General features: G+C 49.3%; 1 protein-coding gene across 1 annotated transcript; it reads right to left on the bottom strand.

The window, feature by feature from the left end:
- Positions 1-9,415: 9,415 nt before the first annotated feature.
- CKM (creatine kinase, M-type) lies at positions 9,416-21,096 on the bottom strand. Its single transcript, XM_073598061.1, has 8 exons — positions 20,943-21,096; positions 17,149-17,361; positions 14,837-14,991; positions 12,707-12,839; positions 11,937-12,108; positions 11,011-11,134; positions 10,274-10,463; positions 9,416-9,950 (listed from the first exon to the last, which is right to left on the bottom strand). Exons 2-8 carry the CDS (start codon positions 17,339-17,341, stop codon positions 9,772-9,774), a joined length of 1,146 nt encoding a protein of 381 aa, XP_073454162.1. The 5' UTR covers positions 17,342-17,361; positions 20,943-21,096; the 3' UTR covers positions 9,416-9,771.
- Between the last annotated feature and the right edge of the window lie 3,126 nt (positions 21,097-24,222).

Here is a 24,222-nt window from a genome sequence, read left to right on the forward strand (position 1 = left end):
TGATGTAGGGGGACACTGTGATAGGGGAACCTGATGTAGGGGGACACTGTGATGGGGGAACCTGATGTAAGGGGACATTGTGATGGGGGAACCTGATGTAGGGGGACACTGTGAAAAGGGAACCTGATGTAAGGGGGCACAGTGTTGGGGGAATCTGATGTATGAGGACACTGTGATAGGGGAACCTGATGTAGGGGGACACTGTGATGGGGGAACCTGATGTATGAGGACACTGTGATGGGGGAACCTGATGTAGGGGGACACTGTGATGGTGGAACCTGATGTAGGGGGTCACAGTGACGGGGGAACCTGATGTAGGGGGACACTGTGATGGGGAACTTGATGTAAGGAGACACTGTGATGGGGGAACCTGATGTAAGGGGACACTGTGATGGGGGAACCTGATGTAAGGGGACACTGTGATGGGGGAACCTGATGTAAGGAGACACTGTGATGGGGGAACCTGATGTATGAGGACACTGTGATAGGGGAACCTGATGTAGGGGGACACTGTGATAGGGGAACCTGATGTAAGGGGACATTGTGATGGGGGAACCTGATGTAGGGGGACACTGTGATAGGGGAACCTGATGTAGGGGGACACTGTGATAGGGGAACCTGATGTAAGGGGACATTGTGATGGGGGAACCTGATGTAGGGGGACACTGTGATAGGGGAACCTGATGTAAGGGGGCACAGTGTTGGGGGAACCTGATGTATGAGGACACTGTGATGGGGGAACCTGATGTAGGGGGACACTGTGAAAGGGGAACCTGATGTAGGGGGACAATGTGATAGGGGAATCTGATGTAAAGGGACACTGTGATGGGGGAACCTGATGCATGAGGACACTGTGATAGGGGAACCTGATGTAGGGGGACACTGTGATAGAGGAACCTGATGTAAGGGGGACACTGTGATGGGGGAACCTGATGTAGGGGGACACTGTGATGGGGGAACCTGATGTAAGGGGACACTGTGATAGGGGAACCTGATGTATGAGGACACTGTGATGGGGGAACCTGATGTAAGGGGACACAGTGTTGGGGGAACCTGATGTAAGGGGACACTGTGATAGGGGAACCTGATGTATGAGGACACTGTGATGGGGGAACCTGATGTAAGGGGACACTGTGATGGGGGAACCTGATGTATGAGGACACTGTGATGGGGGAACCTGATGTATGAGGACACTGTGATGGGGGAACCTGATGTATGAGGACACTGTGATAGGGGAACCTGATGTATGAAGACACTGTGATGGGGGAACCTGATGTAAGGGGGCACAGTGTTGGGGGAACCTGATGTAAGGGGACACTGTGATAGGGGAACCTGATGTATGAGGACACTGTGATGGGGGAACCTGATGTAAGGGGACACTGTGATGGGGGAACCTGATGTATGAGGACACTGTGATGGGGGAACCTGATGTATGAGGACACTGTGATGGGGGAACCTGATGTATGAGGACACTGTGATGGGGGAACCTGATGTATGAGGACACTGTGATGGGGGAACCTGATGTATGAAGACACTGTGATGGGGGAACCTGATGTAGGGGGCACAGTGTTGGCGGAACCTGATGTAAGGGGACACTATGATAGGGGAACCTGATGTAAGGGAACACTGTGATGGGGGAACCTGATGTATGAAGACACTGTGATGGGGAATCTGATGTAAGGGGGCACAGTGTTGGGGGAACCTGATGTAAGGGGACACTGTGATGGGGGAACCTGATGTATGAGGACACTGTGATGGGGGAACCTGATGTATGAGGACACTGTGATGGGGGAACCTGATGTAAGGGGGCACTGTGATGGGGAACCTGATGTAAGGGGACACTGTGATGGGGGAACCTGATGTAAGGGGACACTGTGATGGTGGAACCTGATGTAAGGGGTCACAGTGACGGGGGAACCTGATGTAGGGGGACACTGTGATGGGGAACTAGATGTAAGGAGACACTGTGATGGGGGAACCTGATGTAAGGGGACACTGTGATGGGGGAACCTGATGTAAGGGGACACTGTGATGGGGGAACCTGATGTAAGGAGACACTGTGATGGGGAACCTGATGTAAGGGGGACACTGTGATAGGGGAACCTGATGTAAGGGGACACTGTGATGGGGGAACCTGATGTAAGGGGGCACTGTGATGGGGAACCTGATGTAAGGGGACACTGTGATGGGGGAACCTGATGTAAGGGGACACTGTGATGGTGGAACCTGATGTAAGGGGTCACAGTGACGGGGGAACCTGATGTAGGGGGACACTGTGATGGGGAACTAGATGTAAGGAGACACTGTGATGGGGGAACCTGATGTAAGGGGACACTGTGATGGGGGAACCTGATGTAAGGGGACACTGTGATGGGGGAACCTGATGTAAGGAGACACTGTGATGGGGGAACCTGATGTATGAGGACACTGTGATGGGGGAACCTGATGTAAGGGGGCACAGTGTTGGGGGAACCTGATGTATGAGGACACTGTGATAGGGGAACCTGATGTAAGGGGACACTGTGATGGGGGAACCTGATGTAAGGGGGAACAGTGTTGGGGGAACTTGATGTATGAGGACACTGTGATGGGGGAACCTGATGTAAGGGGGAACAGTGTTGGGGGAACTTGATGTATGAGGACACTGTGATGGTGGAACCTGATATAAGGGGGCACAGTGATGGGGGAACCTGATGTAGGGGGACACTGTGATGTGGATCCTGATGTAAGGGGGCACTGTGATGGGGGAACCTGATGTAGGGGGACACTGTGATGGTGGAACCTGATGTAGGGGGTCACAGTGATGGGGGAACCTGATGTAGGTGGACACTGTGATGGGGGAACCTGATGTAAGGGGACACTGTGATGGGGAACCTGATGTAAGGGGACACTGTGATGGGGGAACCTGATGTAAGGGGGCACTGTGATGGGGGAACCTGATGTAAGTGGGCACTGTGATGGGGAACCTGATGTAAGGGGGCACAGTGTTGGGGAAACCTGATGTATGAGGACACTGTGATGGTGGAACCTGATGTAAGGGGGCTCTGTGATGGGGAACCTGATGTAAGGGGACACTGTGATGGTGGAACCTGATGTAAGGGGTCACAGTGACGGGGGAACCTGATGTAGGGGGACACTGTGATGGGGAACTTGATGTAAGGAGACACTGTGATGGGGGAACCTGATGTAAGGGGACACTGTGATGGGGGAACCTGATGTAAGGAGACACTGTGATGGGGGAACCTGATGTAAGGGGGCACTGTAATGGGGGAACCTGATGTATGAGGACACTGTGATGTGGGAACCTGATGTAGGGGGACACTGTGATAGGGGAACCTGATGTAGGGGGACACTGTGATAGGGGAACCTGATGTAAGGGGACATTGTGATGGGGGAACCTGATGTAGGGGGACACTGTGATAGGGGAACCATGTAGGGGGACACTGTGATAGTGGAACCTGATGTAAGGGGACATTGTGATGGGGGAACCTGATGTAAGGGGACACTGTGATGGGGGAACCTGATGTAAAGGGACACTGTGATAGGGGAACCTGATGTATGAAGACACTGTGATGGGGGAACCTGATGTAAGGGGCACAGTGTTGGGGGAACCTGATGTAAGGGGACACTGTGATAGGGGAACCTGATGTATGAGGACACTGTGATGGGGGAACCTGATGTATGAGGACACTGTGATGGGGGAACCTGATGTATGGGGACACTGTGATGGGGGAACCTGATGTAGGGGGACACTGTGATGGGGGAACCTGATGTAAGGGGACACTGTGATGGGGGAACCTGATGTAAGGGGGCACAGTGTTGGGGGAACCTGATGTATGAAGACACTGTGATGGGGGAACCTGATGTAGGGGGCACAGTGTTGGCGGAACCTGATGTAAGGGGACACTGTGATAGGGGAACCTGATGTAAGGGGACACTGTGATGGGGGAACCTGATGTATGAAGACACTGTGATGGGGGAACCTGAGGTAGGGGGGCACTGTGATGGGGGAACCTGATGTATGAAGACACTGTGATGGGGGAATCTGATGTAAGGGGGCACAGTGTTGGGGGAACCTGATGTAAGGGGACACTGTGATGGGGGAACCTGATGTATGAGGACACTGTGATGGGGGAACCTGATGTATGAGGACACTGTGATGGGGGAACCTGATGTAAGGGGACACTGTGATGGGGGAACCTCATGTATGAGGACACTGTGATGGGGGAACCTGATGTAGGGGGACACTGTGATGGGGGAACCTGATGTAGGGGGACACTGTGATAGGGGGACCTGATGTAAGGGGGCACTGTGATAGGGGAACCTGATGTAAGGGGGCACTGTGATGGGGAATCTGATGTAAGGGGGCACTGTGATGGGGAATCTGATGTAAGGGGGAACAGTGTTGTGGTAACCTAATGTATGAGGACACTGTGATGGGGGAACCTGATGTAAGGGGGCACTGTGATGGGGAATCTGATGTAAGGGGGCACAGTGTTGGGGGATCCTGATGTAAGGGGACACTGTGATAGGGGAACCTGATGTAAGGGGTCACAGTGATGGGGGAACCTGATGTAAGGGGACACTGTGATGGGGGAACCTGATGTAGGGGGACACTGTGATGGGGGAACCTGATATAAGGGGACACTGTGATGGGGGAGCCTGAATGAACTCCAATGGGGCGTATGCTACAAACCAAATATCAGCTGACCAAATGTAAGTTGTATATATAAATAAGTGCAAAAAAGTCCTGCATCAAAAAATCAAAAAGACAAAAACACAAAGTCCAACAACGTGAAGAAAGGACATCCAATGTGTTCCAGTATTGAGGTGACTTTTTCCAGTATTGAGGTGACTTTTCCAGTGCTGAGTGAATAGGGAATCCTCCACCAACACCGAGCAAACAGCCAACTCACCAGATGGAGATGATCCCCATTACAGAGATCATAAACGATTTAAGGTTATTATGCAGCTTCCAGGAATCTGTCACCGTCGATCCAAATGGTGTCTCCAATGAAGGAAAAGCCCCGCATATCCAGTTAAACATAGAATGAGACACAACCCCCCATGGTGAAGTATATCAAAAAACATGGTTTATTGCTAAAAATGTTGCTGAACGCCAACCGATATAAAAAATACAAACAAGTGAACGCAGGGACGCTGTACAGCGCTCCACCTGCGTTCCAATAGGGCGGAATAGACGTATCACGCTTGTGTGTGGTCTAATTTTTAGATCATAGCGCGGTTCACCACAATACATTTAACTTTCATTACAGTGATGGGGGAACCGGATGTAAGGGGGCACTGTGATGAAGGAACCTGATGTAGGGGGAACACTGTGATGGGGGAACATGATGTAGGGAGACACTGTAATGGGGGAACCTGATGTAAGGGGACACTTTGATGGGGGACACTGTGATGGGGGAACCTGATGTAGGGGGACACTGTGAAAGGGGAACCTGATGTAGGGGGACAGTGTGATGGGGAACCTGATGTAGGGGGACACTGTGAAAGGGGAACCTGATGTAGGGGGACACTGTGAAAGGGGAACCTGATGTAAGGGGACAGTGTGATGGGGGAACCTGATGTAGGGGGACACTGTGAAAGGGGAACCTGATGTAAGGGGGCACAGTTTTGGGGGAACCTGATGTATGAGGACACTGTGATGGGGGAACCTGATGTAGGGGGACACTGTGAAAGGGGAACCTGATGTAGGGGGACACTGTGATAGGGGGACCTGATGTAAGGGGACACTGTGATGGGGGAACCTCATGTAAGGGGACACTTTGATGGGGTAACCTGATGTAGGGGGACACTGTGATGGGGGAACCTGGTGTAAGGGGGCACTGTGATTGGGAACCTGATAAAGGGGGACACTTTGATGGGGGAACTTGATGTAAGGGGACACTGTGATGAGGGGAACCTGATAAAGGGGGACACTTTGATGGGGGAACCTGATGTAGGGGGACACTGTGAAAGGGGAACCTGATGTAGGGGGACACTGTGAAAGGGGAACCTGATGTAAGGGGACAGTGTGATGGGGGAACCTGATGTAGGGGGACACTGTGAAAGGGGAACCTGATGTAAGGGGGCACAGTTTTGGGGGAACCTGATGTATGAGGACACTGTGATAGGGGAACCTGATGTAGGGGGACACTGTGAAAGGGGAACCTGATGTAGGGGGACACTGTGATAGGGGGACCTGATGTAAGGGGACACTGTGATGGGGGAACCTCATGTAAGGGGACACTTTGATGGGGTAACCTGATGTAGGGGGACAGTGTGATGGGGGAACCTGGTGTAAGGGGGCACTGTGATTGGGAATCTGATAAAGGGGGACACTTTGATGGGGGAACTTGATGTAAGGGGACACTGTGATGAGGGGAACCTGATGTAAGGGGACATTTTGATGGGGGAACCTGATGTAACAGGGTAACTTTGATGAAGGAACCTGATGTAGGGGGGGATACTGTGATGGGGGAACCTGGTGTAAGGGGGCACTTTGATGGGGGAACCTGATGTAGGGGGGGATACTGTGATGGGGGAACCTGATGTAAGGGGACACTTTGATGGGGGAACCTGATGTAAGGGGGCACTTTGATGGGGGAACCTGATGTAGGGTGACACTTTGATGGGGGAACTTGATGTAAGGGGGCACTTTGATGGGGGAACCTGATGTAGGGGGGTATACTGTGATGGGGGAACCTGATGTAGGGGGACAGTGTGATGGGGGAACCTGGTGTAAGGGGGCACTGTGATGGGGAACCTGATAAAGGGGGACACTTTGATGGGGGAACTTGATGTAAGGAGACACTGTGATGGGAGACTCTAATGTAAGGGGGCACAGTGATGGGGGAACATGATGTAGGGAGACACTGTAATGGGGGAACCTGATGTAAGGGGACACTTTGATGGGGGACACTGTGATGGGGGAACCTGATGTAGGGGGACACTGTGATGGGGGAACCTGATGTAGGGGGACACTGTGAAAGGGGAACCTGATGTAGGGGGACAGTGTGATGGGGGAACCTGATGTAGGGGGACACTGTGAAAGGGGAACCTGATGTAGGGGGACACTGTGAAAGGGGAACCTGATGTAAGGGGACAGTGTGATGGGGGAACCTGATGTAGGGGGACACTGTGAAAGGGGAACCTGATGTAAGGGGGCACAGTTTTGGGGGAACCTGATGTATGAGGACACTGTGATGGGGGAACCTGATGTAGGGGGACACTGTGAAAGGGGAACCTGATGTAGGGGGACACTGTGATAGGGGGACCTGATGTAAGGGGACACTGTGATGGGGGAACCTCATGTAAGGGGACACTTTGATGGGGTAACCTGATGTAGGGGGACAGTGTGATGGGGGAACCTGGTGTAAGGGGGCACTGTGATTGGGAACCTGATAAAGAGGGACACTTTGATGGGGGAACTTGATGTAAGGGGACACTGTGATGAGGGGAACCTGATGTAAGGGGACATTTTGATGGGGGAACCTGATGTAACAGGGTAACTTTGATGAAGGAACCTGATGTAGGGGGGGATACTGTGATGGGGGAAACTGGTGTAAGGGGGCACTTTGATGGGGGAACCTGATGTAGGGGGGGATACTGTGATGGGGGAACCTGATGTAAGGGGACACTTTGATGGGGGAACCTGATGTAAGGGGGCACTTTGATGGGGGAACCTGATGTAGGGTGACACTTTGATGGGGGAACTTGATGTAAGGGGGCACTTTGATGGGGGAACCTGATGTAGGGGGGTATACTGTGATGGGGGAACCTGATGTAGGGGGACAGTGTGATGGGGGAACCTGGTGTAAGGGGGCACTGTGATGGGGAACCTGATAAAGGGGGACACTTTGATGGGGGAACTTGATGTAAGGAGACACTGATGGGAGACTCTAATGTAAGGGGGCACAGTGATGGGGACACATGTAGGCTATTAGGAGCCCTAGTGCATTACTTTGCCCAGAGGCCCATGATGCTATTAAGATGGCACTGATCTGTAGGCCCCATGGATAATGGGAATAATGAAACTGATAACTTCCCAGTTATCAGCTGAGGATTTCTGGCAGGACAGGTACAATTCTTCACTGTGTATTAGTGCCCCATTGATCTGTACAGGGCTGTGTCTTGAGGCCGGAGATAATCTCATAGAAGTCTATGGGGCTGTAATGTGTGGGCCTGGCCAGGACGGTGAAGACTTACAGCATTGGATGTAAACAAACAGTGGAACCACGGTCGTTGGATGAAGGTAAATATGCATCTGTGAAGGGGGAGGGTGGGGTAGGTTAGGTCAGGCGAAAGAGGCAAAAAGGATAAGTGCACTTTGATTCAAGGTGCACTTATCCTTTAGTGCACAGAACATAACTGGCTATCAGTATAGAAAAAAAACAGTTTAGATCAGCCTTTCTCAACCCTTTTAGCCAAGAGGAACCCCTAAAATAATTTTCAGGTCTCGGAAAACCCTAACAATGCCAATTCATTGCAGGTCAAAGGCAAAAGTGCCCCTAATCATTGTGGTCAGTAGGAAGAATGCCCTCCTTATATTAGTGGCCAGTAGAAAAAATTCCCTTCTTATAGCGATGGTCATTGGGAAGAATGCCCTCCTTATATTGGTGGTTCTATCTCCACCCTTACAAACAGCTATAAAGCTATAATGGTGTCATGCTGTTGGCTTTGTCAAGTGGCGTTGTTTCTAGAGCTACGGAGGCATTATCAGGTGGGAGGTCAATCAACCACAGCTCAAGGAACCCTGTTCAACCTCTGGAGGAACGCTGGATGGGAATGGCTGATGTAGATTGTTGACCCTGGGAATATTCAATTAACTTGGGAGATCAGGAGGGAATTAGAGGATTTTGGACAATACTTTATGATGGTTTTCTGCCTTCCTCTGGGTCAGCTTTTGGTTTACTCTTCTGAGGATGGAAGGTTTTTAATTAATTTTGTCTTTTCGATGAACCCAGTGGCTGTGTGTCTTTATTCAACCAAACTCCAATCAGACAATGTCATAGTGAAGCCACATCGGAGTTACGCCATAATATGTATCCACAAATACATCCCATAATATGGAGCTCCTGAGACTTCAGCTAATAAGGTTCGGTGAAGGGCTTGTAGAGAAATATGTCAACCATGTGGAGTTGGGGTCTCCTCAAGGGACTATTTCCACCCAGCAGCTTCTCTCTGCCCAGTGATTTGCTCTTTTCATGTATGCTGAAACAATTGTACGGCGAGCTTTTCACCACTGAACAGCATTATCTACAGCAGGACCATCTTTGGTGACTTTGCTGGAAGGAAGAGACATTGCATTTTCCTGGACGTTTCCAGAACTGAAGAGGTCATCGGCCATGCATTCACAGATCTCACAGCACACATACTGATCACGTACACATCAAAGTGAGGGACAGAGATAATATAGAGGCCAAATTGTGTCTTTATTGTCTTCATCTGATCACAGGAGGGACACAGAACACATGGGGGAAGAGGGAGGGAAACCTGGGAATATGTGTAATAAATACATGACAACTGTACAAAAAGCCACCTCTGAGTCCACCCGTCACGCAGAGAGATGGGAATAAAGGCCGCTGATGACCCTGGTGCCGCCAGCCTCTCTGCCCCCTCCCATCGCGCTCTCTCTTCCCCCATCTCTACTGTCATCCCCCTGAAGACGACTTTCTTCCAACCTCTTGTGGTGTTCCTGGGGTCTCCATGCCCCCCTCTCTCTGGTGTCCTTACGAGGGGAGTTGTTAAGCTCTGTCTCTAATAAGCCCTTTACTTCTGGGCTGGCACCAAGTCATCGATGGGCTGTCCCTTCTCCAGCTTCTTCTCCATCTCAATCATCAGCTTCACACCATCAACCACCATCTGGACCTGTTCGACCTCAGAGAAGCCCAATCTGTCAGCATTGGAGATATCAAAGGTGCCACCGACTGCAGCTGTGTCCACACCACCTGCGGAGGAAGAAGACACACGTGTAAGTGGACTGGATGGACGCCCTGACCTACAAGTAACGTTCTTGTCATTGCTTCAGATGGAGGACATTTGCTTAATGGTATCTCACCAGGGTTACCTTCCAGTTATAATGACACTATTTACAGCCCAATTTACTGGCCCAATTTATTTTGTAGGACCTCCATGTTCTTTAATTATGTTTTACCTTTGATAGGTTGGACTTGATGGACTTGTGTCTTTTTTCAACCTCATCTACTATATAACTATGTAACAGAGACTGGGGTTACCGGAGTGGATACAAACCGACAATGAATGTACTTACCAGTGCCTCTCTTCTGCAGACGCAGTCTGGTCAGGATCTCCTCAAATTTGGCGTGTTTGCTGAGGTTGGGAAGCTTGACATGGACACCACCTCTCAGACCTGTGCCCAAGTTGGATGGGCAAGTAAGGATGTAACCAAGATGCTCGCTCCAGCTGAAGGGATGTCCTGCAGACTTGAAGATCTCCTCAATCTGCACAGAACACACATGGGACCACATCAGGTGATGGAACAGAGAAGATGAGGGACAAGGTATATCATGACAATGATGGAACCCCCTACTGTGAACTCACAAGACCAACCAGATAGTCAAGAGTCTACAGAGAAGACATGGAACTCTATGTCAGAACAAAAAAAAATCTGGTGTACATTTAGGAAAACAAAAGCTCTCCAGACATTTGTTTGCCTTTGTGCAGAATACACCCACATGTATTGCTGCCGGGACTGGCAGATATATTACTTGCATCCCACAGCCTATTGATGCTCAGATTGTTTCCCGGGTTAGTGGTGACCTCCAGAATCCATCCAGTCTGGGATAACATTTGTCTCTTATGAGGGGATCCTGATATCCAAATGTGTTTTCCTTTCTCTGAGAGCTCCACATTCCACCATGGAGACCTTTGCCAGGTCTGATGGATATATTATATATGAGTACTACCATGATTGTTGATAAAAATCAGATGAGGTGATATGAGGAGCTTCTGGCTAATGTAGAAGGGGATGTGTATTAGTGGGCTTACCTTCTGAAGACCCTCACAGAAGCGTTTGAACACTGTCTTCATGTTGCCTCCCTTCTCCATGGAGATGACTCTCAGGTGGTCCTCTTCATTTACCCACACAAGGAAGGACTTGTTGTCGTTGTGCCTGGAGAAAGAAGATCATAATTCAAAGTGACATGAGCTGGTACAAACACAGCACCATAGAGACTCTACAAAGGGGGCCCAAGGTATATTACTATACCTGACCCACATCTATAGCACATCGTAGAGACTCTACAGAGGAGGCCTGAGGTGTATTACTATACCTGACCCCCATCTATATCACACCATAGAGGCTCTACAGAGGAGACCTGAGGTGTGTTCCCATACCTGATCCCCATCTATATCACATCATAGAGACTCTACAGAGGAGACCTGAGGTGTATTCCTATACCTGATCCCCATCTATATCACATCATAGAGACTCTACAGAGGAGACCTGAGGTGTATTCCTATACCTGATCCCCATCTATATCACATCATAGAGACTCTACAGAGGAGACCTGAGGTGTATTCCTGTACCTGACCCCCATCTATATCACACCATAGAGACTCTACAGAGGAGGACTGAGGTGTATTCCTACACCTGACCCCCATCTATATCACATCGTAGAGATTCTACAGAGGAGGCCCGAGGTGTATTCCTATATCTGACCGCCATCTATATCACACCATAGAGACTCTACAGAGGAGGACTGAGGTGTATTCCTATACCTGACCCCCATCTATATCACATCATAGAGACTCTACAGAGGAGAACCGAGGTGTATTCCTTTACCCGACCCCCATCTATATCACATCATAGAGACTCTACAGAGGAGGCCCGAGGTGTATTCCTATACCTGACCGCCATCTATATCACATCATAGACTCTATGAAAAATGAAGAGCCCCCCCAGTGCCACTTACCAGATACCACGGGCATCGGGCCAGTCACGGGCCATACCGGCGGCCAGCAGAAGAGGAGACACAGGCTTGTCAAAGAGGAAGTGGTCATCAATCAGCTGCTGCTGCTCGGCGTCTGTCATGTCCTTCAGGGGGTAGTACTTTCCCTTGAACTCTCCAGTCAGACTGCTGAGAGCTGGACAAGCAGAAAAGATGTAAATATAATATATATATATAGGATAGAAGAGATGTATATATAATACAGGTGATAATATATAGGACCGATAGTAGTATGAATAGGACTTGTATGTAATCCCTACGCAGTACAGTTACCCTGATGGCTCAGATATGGTCTTCTGCCCCCACCTGCATAGGACAGGTCCTCTTTTTTTATGTATAATAAGGTGATGGTATATAGGACTCACAGCAGTATGTATAGGACATGTATGTATTCTCTATGGTTACCCTGATGTGGATCAGATGTTCTGCCTGCACAGGACAGGTCCTCTTTTGTACAATATATCAGAAATTGGAACACCTCTTGTGGTCTTCCAGCTATTATCATATTATTAAGTATCAGTATGAAAAATAATTCCAGAGTACGATCGTTCCGGGAGGACTGAGGCCATGTTACCTAACGTCACGTTCTGGAAGTGACCCTGGGGGGAGTTTACAGGACCATCAATTAGCACAGATTCCATCAGTAGATCATGAAATATTGAAGTCTGCCGCCCTCTCAGCTCACCTCGCCCCATCGTCAGTAGGTGTCACCAGAACTCCCAGAAGCTCCTTACCTTTGATGGACAAGTTCTCAATGGCACGACGCTCACCGCGGCTGCAGTGTGGGGGGAGGGTGTATCCCTTGATGCTGCGGCCAGTCCTGACACGGCTGCTCAGAACGTAGTTTGGGTCCAAGTCATCTCCACCCTGCACAGAGCAAATTTCAAATTAGCAGTCCCCTTCCACGTATCACTAATTCCCAACAAAGGTGAGATCCCGAGAACCAAAACCAGAGTTTTATCAGAGTACGGGTCAGTGAAGGGCCTCCATCTGGGGGGGCCACATCCAGAAACTAGTGGAAGGTCATGAGCAGGGGCGTCACTAGGGGGTGGCTTTTGGGGCTATAGCCCCGAATCTGGGGCCAATAGCCCTGAGTCTCTGCAGGGGTCCCCAAAGGGGAGGGGAGGCTCTCTGGGGACCCTTATGTAAGTGGGGGGGCTCTCTGGGGGACCCTGATGCAAGGGAGAGGCTCTCTGGGGACTCTGATTTTAAGGCAGAGGCTCTCTAAGGACCCAGATTTAAGAGAGAGGCTCTCTGGGGACCCTAATGTAAGGGGGGGCTCTCTGGGAACCCTGATGTAAATGGGGGGGCCCTCTGGGTACCCTGATGAAAGGGTGAGGCTCTCTGAGGACTCTGATGTAAGGGGGGCTCTCTGGGGACCCTGATGCAAGGGGGGCTCTCTGGGGATCCTGATGTAATGGGGCTCTCTGGGGATATATATACACACACACGTATATTACTGTATATACAAGTGTATGCCCGCCCAAGCTTATGACTTTCTTTACTACACTGCTATGGGCTGTAGCCCCAGATCTTTTGTAGAACTAGCAACGCCCCTGGTCATGAGATTGGCCAAAAATACTTACCACCAAAAAAAGTGACTGAGTAGGGGGAAGGGTGAGTGATGAGCACACCTCTCTATCAGTAGACTTTACTGGGATCAGACATGGGGATGAGAAGGGTGAGTGATGATCACACCTCTCTATCAGTAGACTTTACTGGGATCAGACATGGGGAAAGGAAGGGTGAGTGATGATCACACCTCTCTATCAGTAGACTTTACTGGGATCAGACATGGGGAAGAGAAGGGTGAGTGATGATCACACCTCTCTATCAGTAGACTTTACTGGGATCAGACATGGGGAAGAGAAGGGTGAGTGATGATCACACCTCTCTATCAGTAGACTTTACTGGGATCAGACATGGGGAAGAGAAGGGTGAGTGATGAGCACACCTCTCTATCAGTAGACTTTACTGGGATCAGATGTGGGGAAGAGAAGGGTGAGTGATGATCACACCTCTCTATCAGTAGACTTTACTGGGATCAGATGTGGGGAAGAGAAGGGTGAGTGATGATCACACCTCTCTATCAGTAGACTTTACTGGGATCAGATGTGGGGAAAGGAAGGGTGAGTGACGAGCACACCTCTCTATCAGTAGACTTTACTGGGATCAAACGTGGGGAAAGGAAGGGTGAGTGACGATCACACCTCTCTATCAGTAGACTTTACTGGGATCAGATGTGGGGAAAGGAAGGGTGAGTGACGATCACACCTCTCTATCAGTAGACTTTACTGGGATCAGATGTGGGGAAAGGAAGGGTGAGTGATGAGCACACCTCTCTATCAGTAGACTTTACTGGGATCAGACATGGGGAAAGGAAGGGTGAGTGATGATCACACCTCTCTATCAGTAGACTTTACTGGGATCAGACATGGGGAAGAGAAGGGTGAGTGATGATCACACCTCTCTATCAGTAGACTTTACTGGGATCAGACATGGGGAAAGGAAGGGTGAGTGATGAGCACACCTCTCTATCAGTAGACTTTACTGGGCTCAGACATGGGGAAGGGAAGGGTGAGTGATGAGCACATCTCTCTATCAGTAGACTTTACTGGGATCAGACATGGGGAAAGGAAGGGTGAGTGATGAGCACACCTCTCTATCAGTAGACTTTACTGGGCTCAGACATGGGGAAGGGAAGGGTGAGTGATGAGCACATCTCTCTATCAGTAGACTTTACTGGGCTCAAACACATCAGGAGAACATTGGGACATAGAAGACTCCAAGTCTACAAATGGCATCACCCCACTTCATGCCACCCTCTGCCCCCATCCATGGACCTTCAACTCACACAAACCTACCTTCAGGTTGTTCCAGTTCAGGTCGGTCTTGTGCTTGTCGGTGGGTTTGTAGCCGTTGTGACGATCCTCAATGACTTTGTCAAGCAGGTCCTTGAAGACTTCATAGGATTCCTCGTCACCAGCGACGCAGCCCACAGTCATGATGTAAGGGTGACCTGCGGAGGAAAAGGCCATAATTTCCGAACTCAGGATGATGTCACACAGCGTCAGTCAACTGCAAACATGTAACCAGGGCTTTTTTTTCCCTCAGAAAATGGGTACAGGAACTCAACCATGACCCCCCCCCCCACAAACACACACACTCCAAATCACATCAAATAGTGGGTGTTTTCAAATTTCACTAATAGTAAGAGGATCTTAAAGGGTCATTAAATACCAGGAGTGCATTGGTTGCAGAGTTCAGGAGGGGGGCCTACACACGGAGTGCAGAGCTCGGGGCTGAGCTACATACATAGTGCAGAGTTCAGGGGTGCGCTACACACAGAGTGCAGAGTTCAGGAGTGCGCTACACACAGAGTGCAGAGTTCAGGGGTGAGCTACACACAGAGTGCAGAGTTCAGGGGTGAGCTACACACAGAGTGCAGAGTTCAGGGGTGAGCTACACACAGAGTGCAGAGTTCAGGGGTGAGCTACACACAGAGTGCAGAGTTCAGGGGTGAGCTACACACAGAGTGCAGAGTTCGGGACTGAGCTACATACATAGTGCAGAGTTCAGGGGTGCGCTACATACATAGTGCAGAGTTCAGGGGTGCGCTACACACAGAGTTCAGAGTTCAGGGGTGAGCTACACACAGAGTGCAGAGTTCAGGGGTGAGCTACACACAGAGTGCAGAGTTCGGGACTGAGCTACATACATAGTGCAGAGTTCGGGGCTGAGCTACATATATAGTGCAGAGTTCGGGGCTGAGCTACATATATAGTGCAGAGTTCGGGGCTGAGCTACACACAGAGTGCAGAGTTCAGGGGTGCGCTACACACAGAGTGCAGAGTTCAGGGGTGCGCTACACACAGAGTGCAGAGTTCAGGGGTGCGCTACACACAGAGTGCAGAGTTCAGGGGTGCACTATGTACATAGTGCAGAGTTCAGAGGTGTGCTATGTACATAGTGCAGAGTTCAGGGGTACGCTATGCACATAGTGCAGAGTTCAGGGGTGTGCTGCATACAGAGTGCAGAGCTCAGGGGGTGCGCTGCATACAGAGTGCAGAGTTCAGAGGTGCGCTACACACAGAGTGCAGAGTTCACCCTTCTTTCACAGCTGCTTATCTCTGCACCCCCCATCCACATCTCTTCAGCTCTTACCTCTGCATGCAACCCCCCCCTTTCCCTTCCACTGCCCCCATGTTCTCCCCACTTCCTTAAAAGCTCCACCATCTTCCACATGCCTTCCTTAGTTGCTGTCTTAAGCTAAAGTACCCAGTTGGTTTTAGTACCTACCTGCACACTGTAGTTGGCTCCGCCTCTCTCACTTGTGGGGAGATCATCCAGTGGGTGTGTTGGGATCTGCACTGCACCCCGGGCACCTCCATCTCTCTTGTCCCCATCCTGCACTCTGTGGGAGCCACTCAGGAGATCAGATCTGTGGGAGCCGTTGGGAGATGAGCTGTCCCCTTTAAACACAGAACCCGGACTTCTGTGTTTATGAGTGATAATGGTGAGTGGGGAGCAGAAGGCCTAAACCAGAGGTGGTGGAACGGAGTTCCACCAAGTTCCAGCTGAAATTTAACATCGAAATAAAATGCCAAATAATTGGTAAAACTGGAGAAGCTAAGAAAATTATTTGTTTAGGCTCCCAGAGCCCCAGGGTCCCTTCATGTCTGGTCACTATTAAAGATAAAGTCACAAAGTACGAATAGTGGAACCTTTCAGTGTCCTGGGGGCAGAGATCGTTCTGGTCTTCCTGTCACAACACATCTACTCGTTTTCTCTAGAACTGTCTATTGGGCAGCGTCATGAGCTCACAGCTTCCACCAGTCATTACTTATTACGCGTATAGAAAATTAATAATTCATAATAACAGGACTATTAATAACAGGTCTTTGTTAAGGATTGGGTGTTTCATTAACAAGTGACTGACTGTCATAATGTGTCTTGTGGGACTCCTAATTACTTTGCATTTTAGTGAACTCACCATTGCCCTACAACACTACCATACTCTTAAAGGCAGATGAAGGGACCATAAAACTGGAGATTTCTCAAGAGGCAACATAGCAAGGTGGACCTGTCCCACCACAATAGATCTGAGCACACAATGTCAGCTACCAGTCTAGTGACTTATGAACATAATTTGAAAGAATTTGTCTTATAGACCTACCTGGGTTGTCCACACCAGTCTGGATGATGTCATCAAGGGTGAAGCCACTGGGAGTACACTTATCTCTCAGCTTCTTGTAGATGTCAGGTGTCAGGGCCTTGGCCATATGGTTGTTATGCTTGGTGAGATCTGGGTATTCCTCCTCAGCTGAGAAGTTCAGCTTGAAAGCATTGTGGGTGTTTCCGAAAGGCATGATGAGAGATCGGGCTAGACCTGGAAGAGAGAAAAGTTTGATGATGTAAATGAGGACCACAAGAGTTAGTGTTGGGCTATGAGTAGAGGACCTCAAGCTGGTAAGTATGAGGGCCAGAATAGTTTGTGTTGGGCTAGGAGTAGGATCTCAGGCCGGTAGGTATGAGAACCAGAAGAGTTAGTGTTGGGCTAGTAGTAGAGGACCTCAGGCTGGTTGGTATGAGGACCAGAGGAGTTAGTGTTGGGCTAGTAGTATAGGACCTCAGGCTGAATGGTATGAGGACCAGAAGAGTTATGCCATGTACACACGGTTGGAATTTCCGACAACAAATGATCGATGTGAGCTTGTTGTCGGAAATTCCGACCGTGTGTAGGCTCCATAGGACATTTGTTGTCGGAATTTCCAACAACAAAAATTTGAGAGCTGGTTCTCAAACTTTCCAACAACAAAATCCGTTGACGGACATTCTAATCGTGTGTACACAATTCCGATGCACAAAATTCCACGCATGCTCGGAATCAAGCAGAAGAGCCACACTGGCTATTGAACTTCATTTTTCTCGGCTCGTCGTACGCGTTTCCGACAACATTTGTGCGACCGTGTGTATGCAAGAAAAGTTTGAGCCAACATCCGTCGGAAATAAATCCAGGATTTTGTTGTCGGAATGTCCAATCGTGTGTACGCGGCATTAGTGTTGGGCTAGGAGTAGAGGACCTCAGGCTGGTAGGTATGAGAACCAAAAGAAGAGTTAGTGTTGGGCTAGTAGTAGAAGATCTCAGGCTAGTAGGTATGAGGACCAGAAGAGTTAGTGTTGGGTTAGAAGGAGAGGTAGGTGTATATTTCGGAGAGGGTTGGACTGGTTGTTGGTTGTGGCCAGTTGTACTGTTAAGTTCAGATAACGTTTCTCCGTCACGCAACCAGACCGAGTGTTATGGTTACAGTAGAGTCAATGTGTCAAAAATATCCCATCACAGGAGGCCCAGCAGCTGTTCAAGTCTTCTACTCGTGTTATGTGAGATGCTAGAAACGGCTGTTTGCATGCCGGAGATGCCAAAGGAGATTGGTTCCAGAATTACCTCCACCCCGAAAGGTGCCCCTCCTTGCTGTAGTCCTGGAGGTCTCCCGACGCCTGGCCACCAAAGTCCTGGCCAACCTGGACATGAGGCGTTTAACCCCAAAGAGTCTGTGGTGGATCATGTTGCTGAAGTGATGTGAGTGTACAGTGTATATATGGGGGATGTTGGGGGTGTTATGTATGGAAGCTCTGGGAATGTAGAGGTTCTGGGGTGTATGTATGGAGGATCTGGGGGTGTGGAGGATCATGAGGTGTATATATGGAAGATCCGGGGGTGTGAAGGATCTTGAGGTGTATATATGGAAGATCTGGGGGTGTGAAGGATCTTGAGGTGTATGAATGGGAGATCTGGGGGTGTGAAGGATCTTGAGGTGTATATATGGAAGATCTGGGGGTGTGAAGGATCTTGAGGTGTATATATGGAAGATCTGGGGGTGTGAAGGATCTTGAGGTGTATGAATGGGAGATCTGGGGGTGTGAAGGATCTTGAGGTGTATATATGGAAGATCTGGGGGTGTGAAGGATCTTGAAGTGTATATATGGAAGATCTGGGGGTGTGGAGGGTCTGCGCAGAGGGTGTGGACGTGACTCCGGTGTAGTAGCGTGGTGGAGTGACAATCTGTGAGTGCAGCAGCAGCACATTCTCGGTATTTATAGATCGCACAATGTTGAAGCCCCAGCCAGGGTGACAGGTGGCAGCAGTGTGATGTGACTGGGAGGGGGAAGGGGGGGGGGGGGGGTAGGAGGAATTCACATTGCTGGTAGTAAACAGAGAGGAGAAGGGGTGACATTGGCGGTGGTGAATGGGGAGGGTGAATAGTAGACATTGGAAGCCCCCATCCTCTCCTTTTCCCCGGGTTACATGCTATAATGGTGTAGGAGTAAAGTTTGGTGGTGGAAGAGTGGAGGTTACAGGACGGTGAAGGGAAGACTTCAGTGGTGACAGAAGGGATACAGTGTGACCCCAGTGGGGGTTATGGAAGGGGGAGGGGTAATATTGGCAGTAACTAAGGGGGTAGAGGGTGACCCCAGTGGGGGTTATAGAAGGGGGGGGGTGAAGGGTGGATGTTTTGTGGTGATAGGGGGGATATAAAGTGACCCCGGTGGGGATTATGGGAGGGGGATGGTAGGGTAGACATTGGAGGTAACAGAGGGGGTAGAAGGTGACCCTCTTGGGGGTTATAGTTACATAGTTACATAGTTAGTCAGGTTGAAAAAAGACACAAGTCCATCCAGTCCAACCATAAAAAAAAAAAAAACGTACAATCCAATATACCCAATACTATACCCACAGTTGATCCATAGGAAGGCAAAAAACCCCAGCAGAGCATGCTCCAATTTGCTACAGCAGGGGAAAAAATTCCTTCCTGATCCCATGGATCCCATGTTATGGAAGGGGGGGGGGTAGACATTGGAGGTAACAGAGGGGGTAGAAGGTGACCCTGTTGGGGGTTATGGAAGGGGGGGGTAGACGTGGGAGGTAACAGAGGGGGTGGAGGGTGACCCTGTTGGGGGTTATGGAAGGGGGGGTAGGGTAGACGTTGGAGGTAACAGAGGGGGTAGAGGGTGACCCCGATGGGGGTTACAGGAGGGGGAAGGTGAAGGGTAGACAATGGTGGTGACAGTGTAGAGTGAGAGTTACAGGAGGTGCCCCTCACCCCCCACACTGTCCTCTGCCCTCCTCCCCACCCAACCCCATCCTCTGCCCTCCCCCTCACCCCACCCCGTCCTCTGCCCTCCACCCCACCCTCTGCCCTTCTCCCCGGGTCACATGTGGGTAGGGGGGTCACACAGGGGGCACAGGTTGTTGCCTGGCCTCAATGACATGTTATCAGGAAAGGGATATTCTGTGCTGAGATTGGTGAAATGCTCTGCAGATCCCACTGATGCCATTATGTAGAAGTACAGCGTTGTGTCTATTACACCTACACATGAATAGAGCTATAATGATGACAAGGAGAGATACTCTGCAGAGCCTGGTGAATAGACCATGACAGGTGGAGTTGCTCTGCAGAGGCTGGTGAATATACAAGGACAGGTGGAGATGCTCTGCAGAGGCTGGTGAATATACAAGGACAGGTGGAGATGCTCTGCAGAGGCTGGTGAATATACAAGGACAAGTGGAGATGCTCTGCAGAGGCTGGTGAATATACAAGGACAGGTGGAGATGCTCTGCAGCAATGAATACAAGCATTCTGCAATGACAGAATGCTCTGCAGAGAGGGCTGCAATGCTCTGCAGGCTGAAGGCATTGCCCATTCTTGGGATATAAGGTATATAGGGGTCCTGCACAGCGCTGACTTGCATGTTGGGGGTAAAGCTGCAGATTTGGGGGTATTTTAGGGTGAGGGTTCTGCAGCGGCTGTCATTGGGGGATGGGAGCCCCCCGGATAGATATTGGGGGGTACAGGAAAATTTTAGGATGATATTCCCAGCCTTTGGCGGTCTGGGAATAATCGGGTATGGGGGATGGTCTGTGGGCGGTGAGGGGTCCCTGGAAGAAAAGAGTTAAGCAATGCACATTACCTGCTGTAGAGACGGAGCAAACTTCAGGGTGACCCGTCTAACTGTCACGAAATCTCCCCCTTTATAATGACCGGGGTCACCCCATTGGTCAGACAGGAGAGGTGTGAAACATGTCGCTGTGATGTCATACCCACCTCACATGGTGATTGGCTGCTGCTCTGAGCCCTGCACATGCCTTTATCTGGAGCAGAAGGATTCACTTTACAGTTATTCTTAGAAAGCCCCGCCCCCTGCAGGGCGATCTGCACACACAGAGCTCCCAGGGTGACACCTGCCACCCAGCAATAATAATGTCTATCTGCAGCGTATAGACCACCATGCAATATACTATAGAAGACCGGGGCCCCTCTATGCAGAGTATAGACCCATGTTATATCATAGACCACCGTGCAATATACTATAGAGGACCGGGACCCCTCTGTGCAGAGTATAGACCCATGTTATATCATAGACCAACGTGCAATATACTATAGAGGACCGGGGCCCCTCTGTGCAGAGTATAGACCCATGTTATATCATAGACCACCGTGCAATATACTATAGAAGACCGGGGCCCCTCTGTGCAGAGTATAGACCCATGTTATATCATAGACCACCGTGCAATATACTATAGAAGACCGGGGCCCCTCTATGCAGAGTATAGACCGATGTTATATCAAAGACCACCATGCAATATACTATAGAAGACCGGGGCCCCTCTATGCAGAGTATAGACCGATGTTATATCATAGACCACCGTGCAATATACTATAGAAGACCGGGGCCCCTCTATGCAGAGTATAGACCGATGTTATATCAAAGACCACCATGCAATATACTATAGAAGACCGGGGCCCCTCTATGCAGAGTATAGACCGATGTTATATCATAGACCAACGTGCAATATACTATAGAGGACCGGGGCCCCTCTATGCAGAGTATAGACCGATGTTATATCAAAGACCACCGTGCAATATACTATAGAAGACCGGGGCCCCTCTATGCAGAGTATAGACCGATGTTATATCAAAGACCACCGTGCAATATACTATAGAAGACCGGGGCCCCTCTATGCAGAGTATAGACCGATGTTATATCAAAGACCACCATGCAATATACTATAGAAGACCGGGGCCCCTCTATGCAGAGTATAGACCGATGTTATATCAAAGACCACCATGCAATATACTATAGAAGACCGGGGCCCCTCTGTGCAGAGTGTAGACCGATGTTATATCATAGACCACCATGCAATATACTATAGAAGACCGGGGCCCCTCTATGCAGAGTATAGACCGATGTTACTATAGAGGACCAGGACCCCTCTGTGCAGAGTATAGACCGATGTTATATCATAGACCACCGTGCAATATACTATAGAGGACCGGGGCCCCTCTGTGCAGAGTATAGACCGATGTTATATCATAGACCCCTGTACAATATACTATAGAGGACCGGGACCCCTCTGTGCAGAGTATAGACCGATGCTATATCATAGACCACCAATCAATGTACTACAGAGGACCGGGGCCCCTCTGTGCAGAGTATAGACCCATGTTATATCATAGACCACCGTGCAATGTACTATAGAGGACCGGGGCCCCTCTGTGCAGAGTATAGACCCATGTTATATCATAGACCCCCGTGCAATATACTATAGAGGACCGGGGCCCCTCTGTGCAGAGTATAGACCGATGTTATATCATAGACCCCTGTACAATATACTATAGAGGACCGGGACCCCTCTGTGCAGAGTATAGACCGATGCTATATCATAGACCACCAATCAATGTACTACAGAGGACCGGGGCCCCTCTGTGCAGAGTATAGACCCATGTTATATCATAGACCACCGTGCAATGTACTATAGAGGACCGGGGCCCCTCTGTGCAGAGTATAGACCCATGTTATATCATAGACCCCCGTGCAATATACTATAGAGGACCGGGACCCCTCTGTGCAGAGTATAGACCAATGTTATATCATAGACCCCCGTGCAATATACTATAGAGGACCGGGGCCCCTCTGTGCAAAGTATAGACCGATGTTATATCATAGACCCCTGTACAATATACTATAGAGGACCGGGGCCCCTCTGTGCAAAGTATAGACCGATGTTATATCATAGACCATCGTGCAATATACTATAGAGGACCGGGCACTGCACTTTATAGGGCATAGACTGTTCTATAGTCCTTTCCTGAGACATTCCTTAGATATGCCTGAGAAATACCTGAAATACACCCTATACATACCTGAGATATCGATGAGAAATACCTGAGATTTAGTTGATATAATTGAGACATCCCTGATATATCTGATATATACCTGAGAAATATCTGAGACATACCTGAGATATCCCTGAGCTATACCTAATAAATTAGTTATACCTGAGGAATATTTGAAATATACCCCGAGACTCACCTGAAAAATAGCTGAAACATATGAGATATACCTGAGAAATACCTGAAATACACCCTATACATACCTGATATATCGCTGAGAAATACCTGAGATTTCGCTGAGATATAATTGAGATATACCTGAGAAATACCCGAGACAAACTCAATATATACTGAGACATACCTGAGATATACCCGAGACATTCCTCACAAATACCTGAGATTTACCTTAGATATAATTGAGATATACCTGAGAAATATTTGAGACATACCTGATATATCCCTGAGACATACCTGATATATACCTGAGAAATACCTGAGACATACCTGAGATATCCCTGAGACATACCTGAGACATACCTGATATATCCCTGAGACATACCTGAGACATACCTGAGAAATACCTGAGACATACCTGAGATATCCTTGAGACATACCTGAGAAATATCTGAGATATACCTAAGACATGCCTTAGATATACCTGATATATACCCGAGACATACCTAAGACACCCCTGAGCTAAAGCTAAGATATACCTGAGACATGCCTGAGAAATCCCTGAGATTTACCTGAAATATACCTGAGACATACCTGAGATATCCCTGAGACACACCTGAGACATACCTGAGAAATACCTGATATATACCTCAGAAATTCCTGAGACATTCCCGAGATATACCCGAGACATTCCCGAGATATACCTGAGACATATCTGAGATATACTTAAGACGTGCCTGAGATATGCCTGATATATACCTGAGACATACCTGAGACATTCCTGAGCTAAACCTGCGATATGCCTGAGACATGCCTGAGAAATACCTGAAACATACCTGATATATACCTGAGAAATCCCTGAGACATTCCTGTGATATACCCAAAATATACCTGAGACGTAC

The sequence above is a fragment of the Aquarana catesbeiana genome, linkage group LG09 (assembly GCF_042186555.1).
Source record: "Aquarana catesbeiana isolate 2022-GZ linkage group LG09, ASM4218655v1, whole genome shotgun sequence".
NCBI lineage: Eukaryota > Metazoa > Chordata > Amphibia > Anura > Ranidae > Aquarana > Aquarana catesbeiana.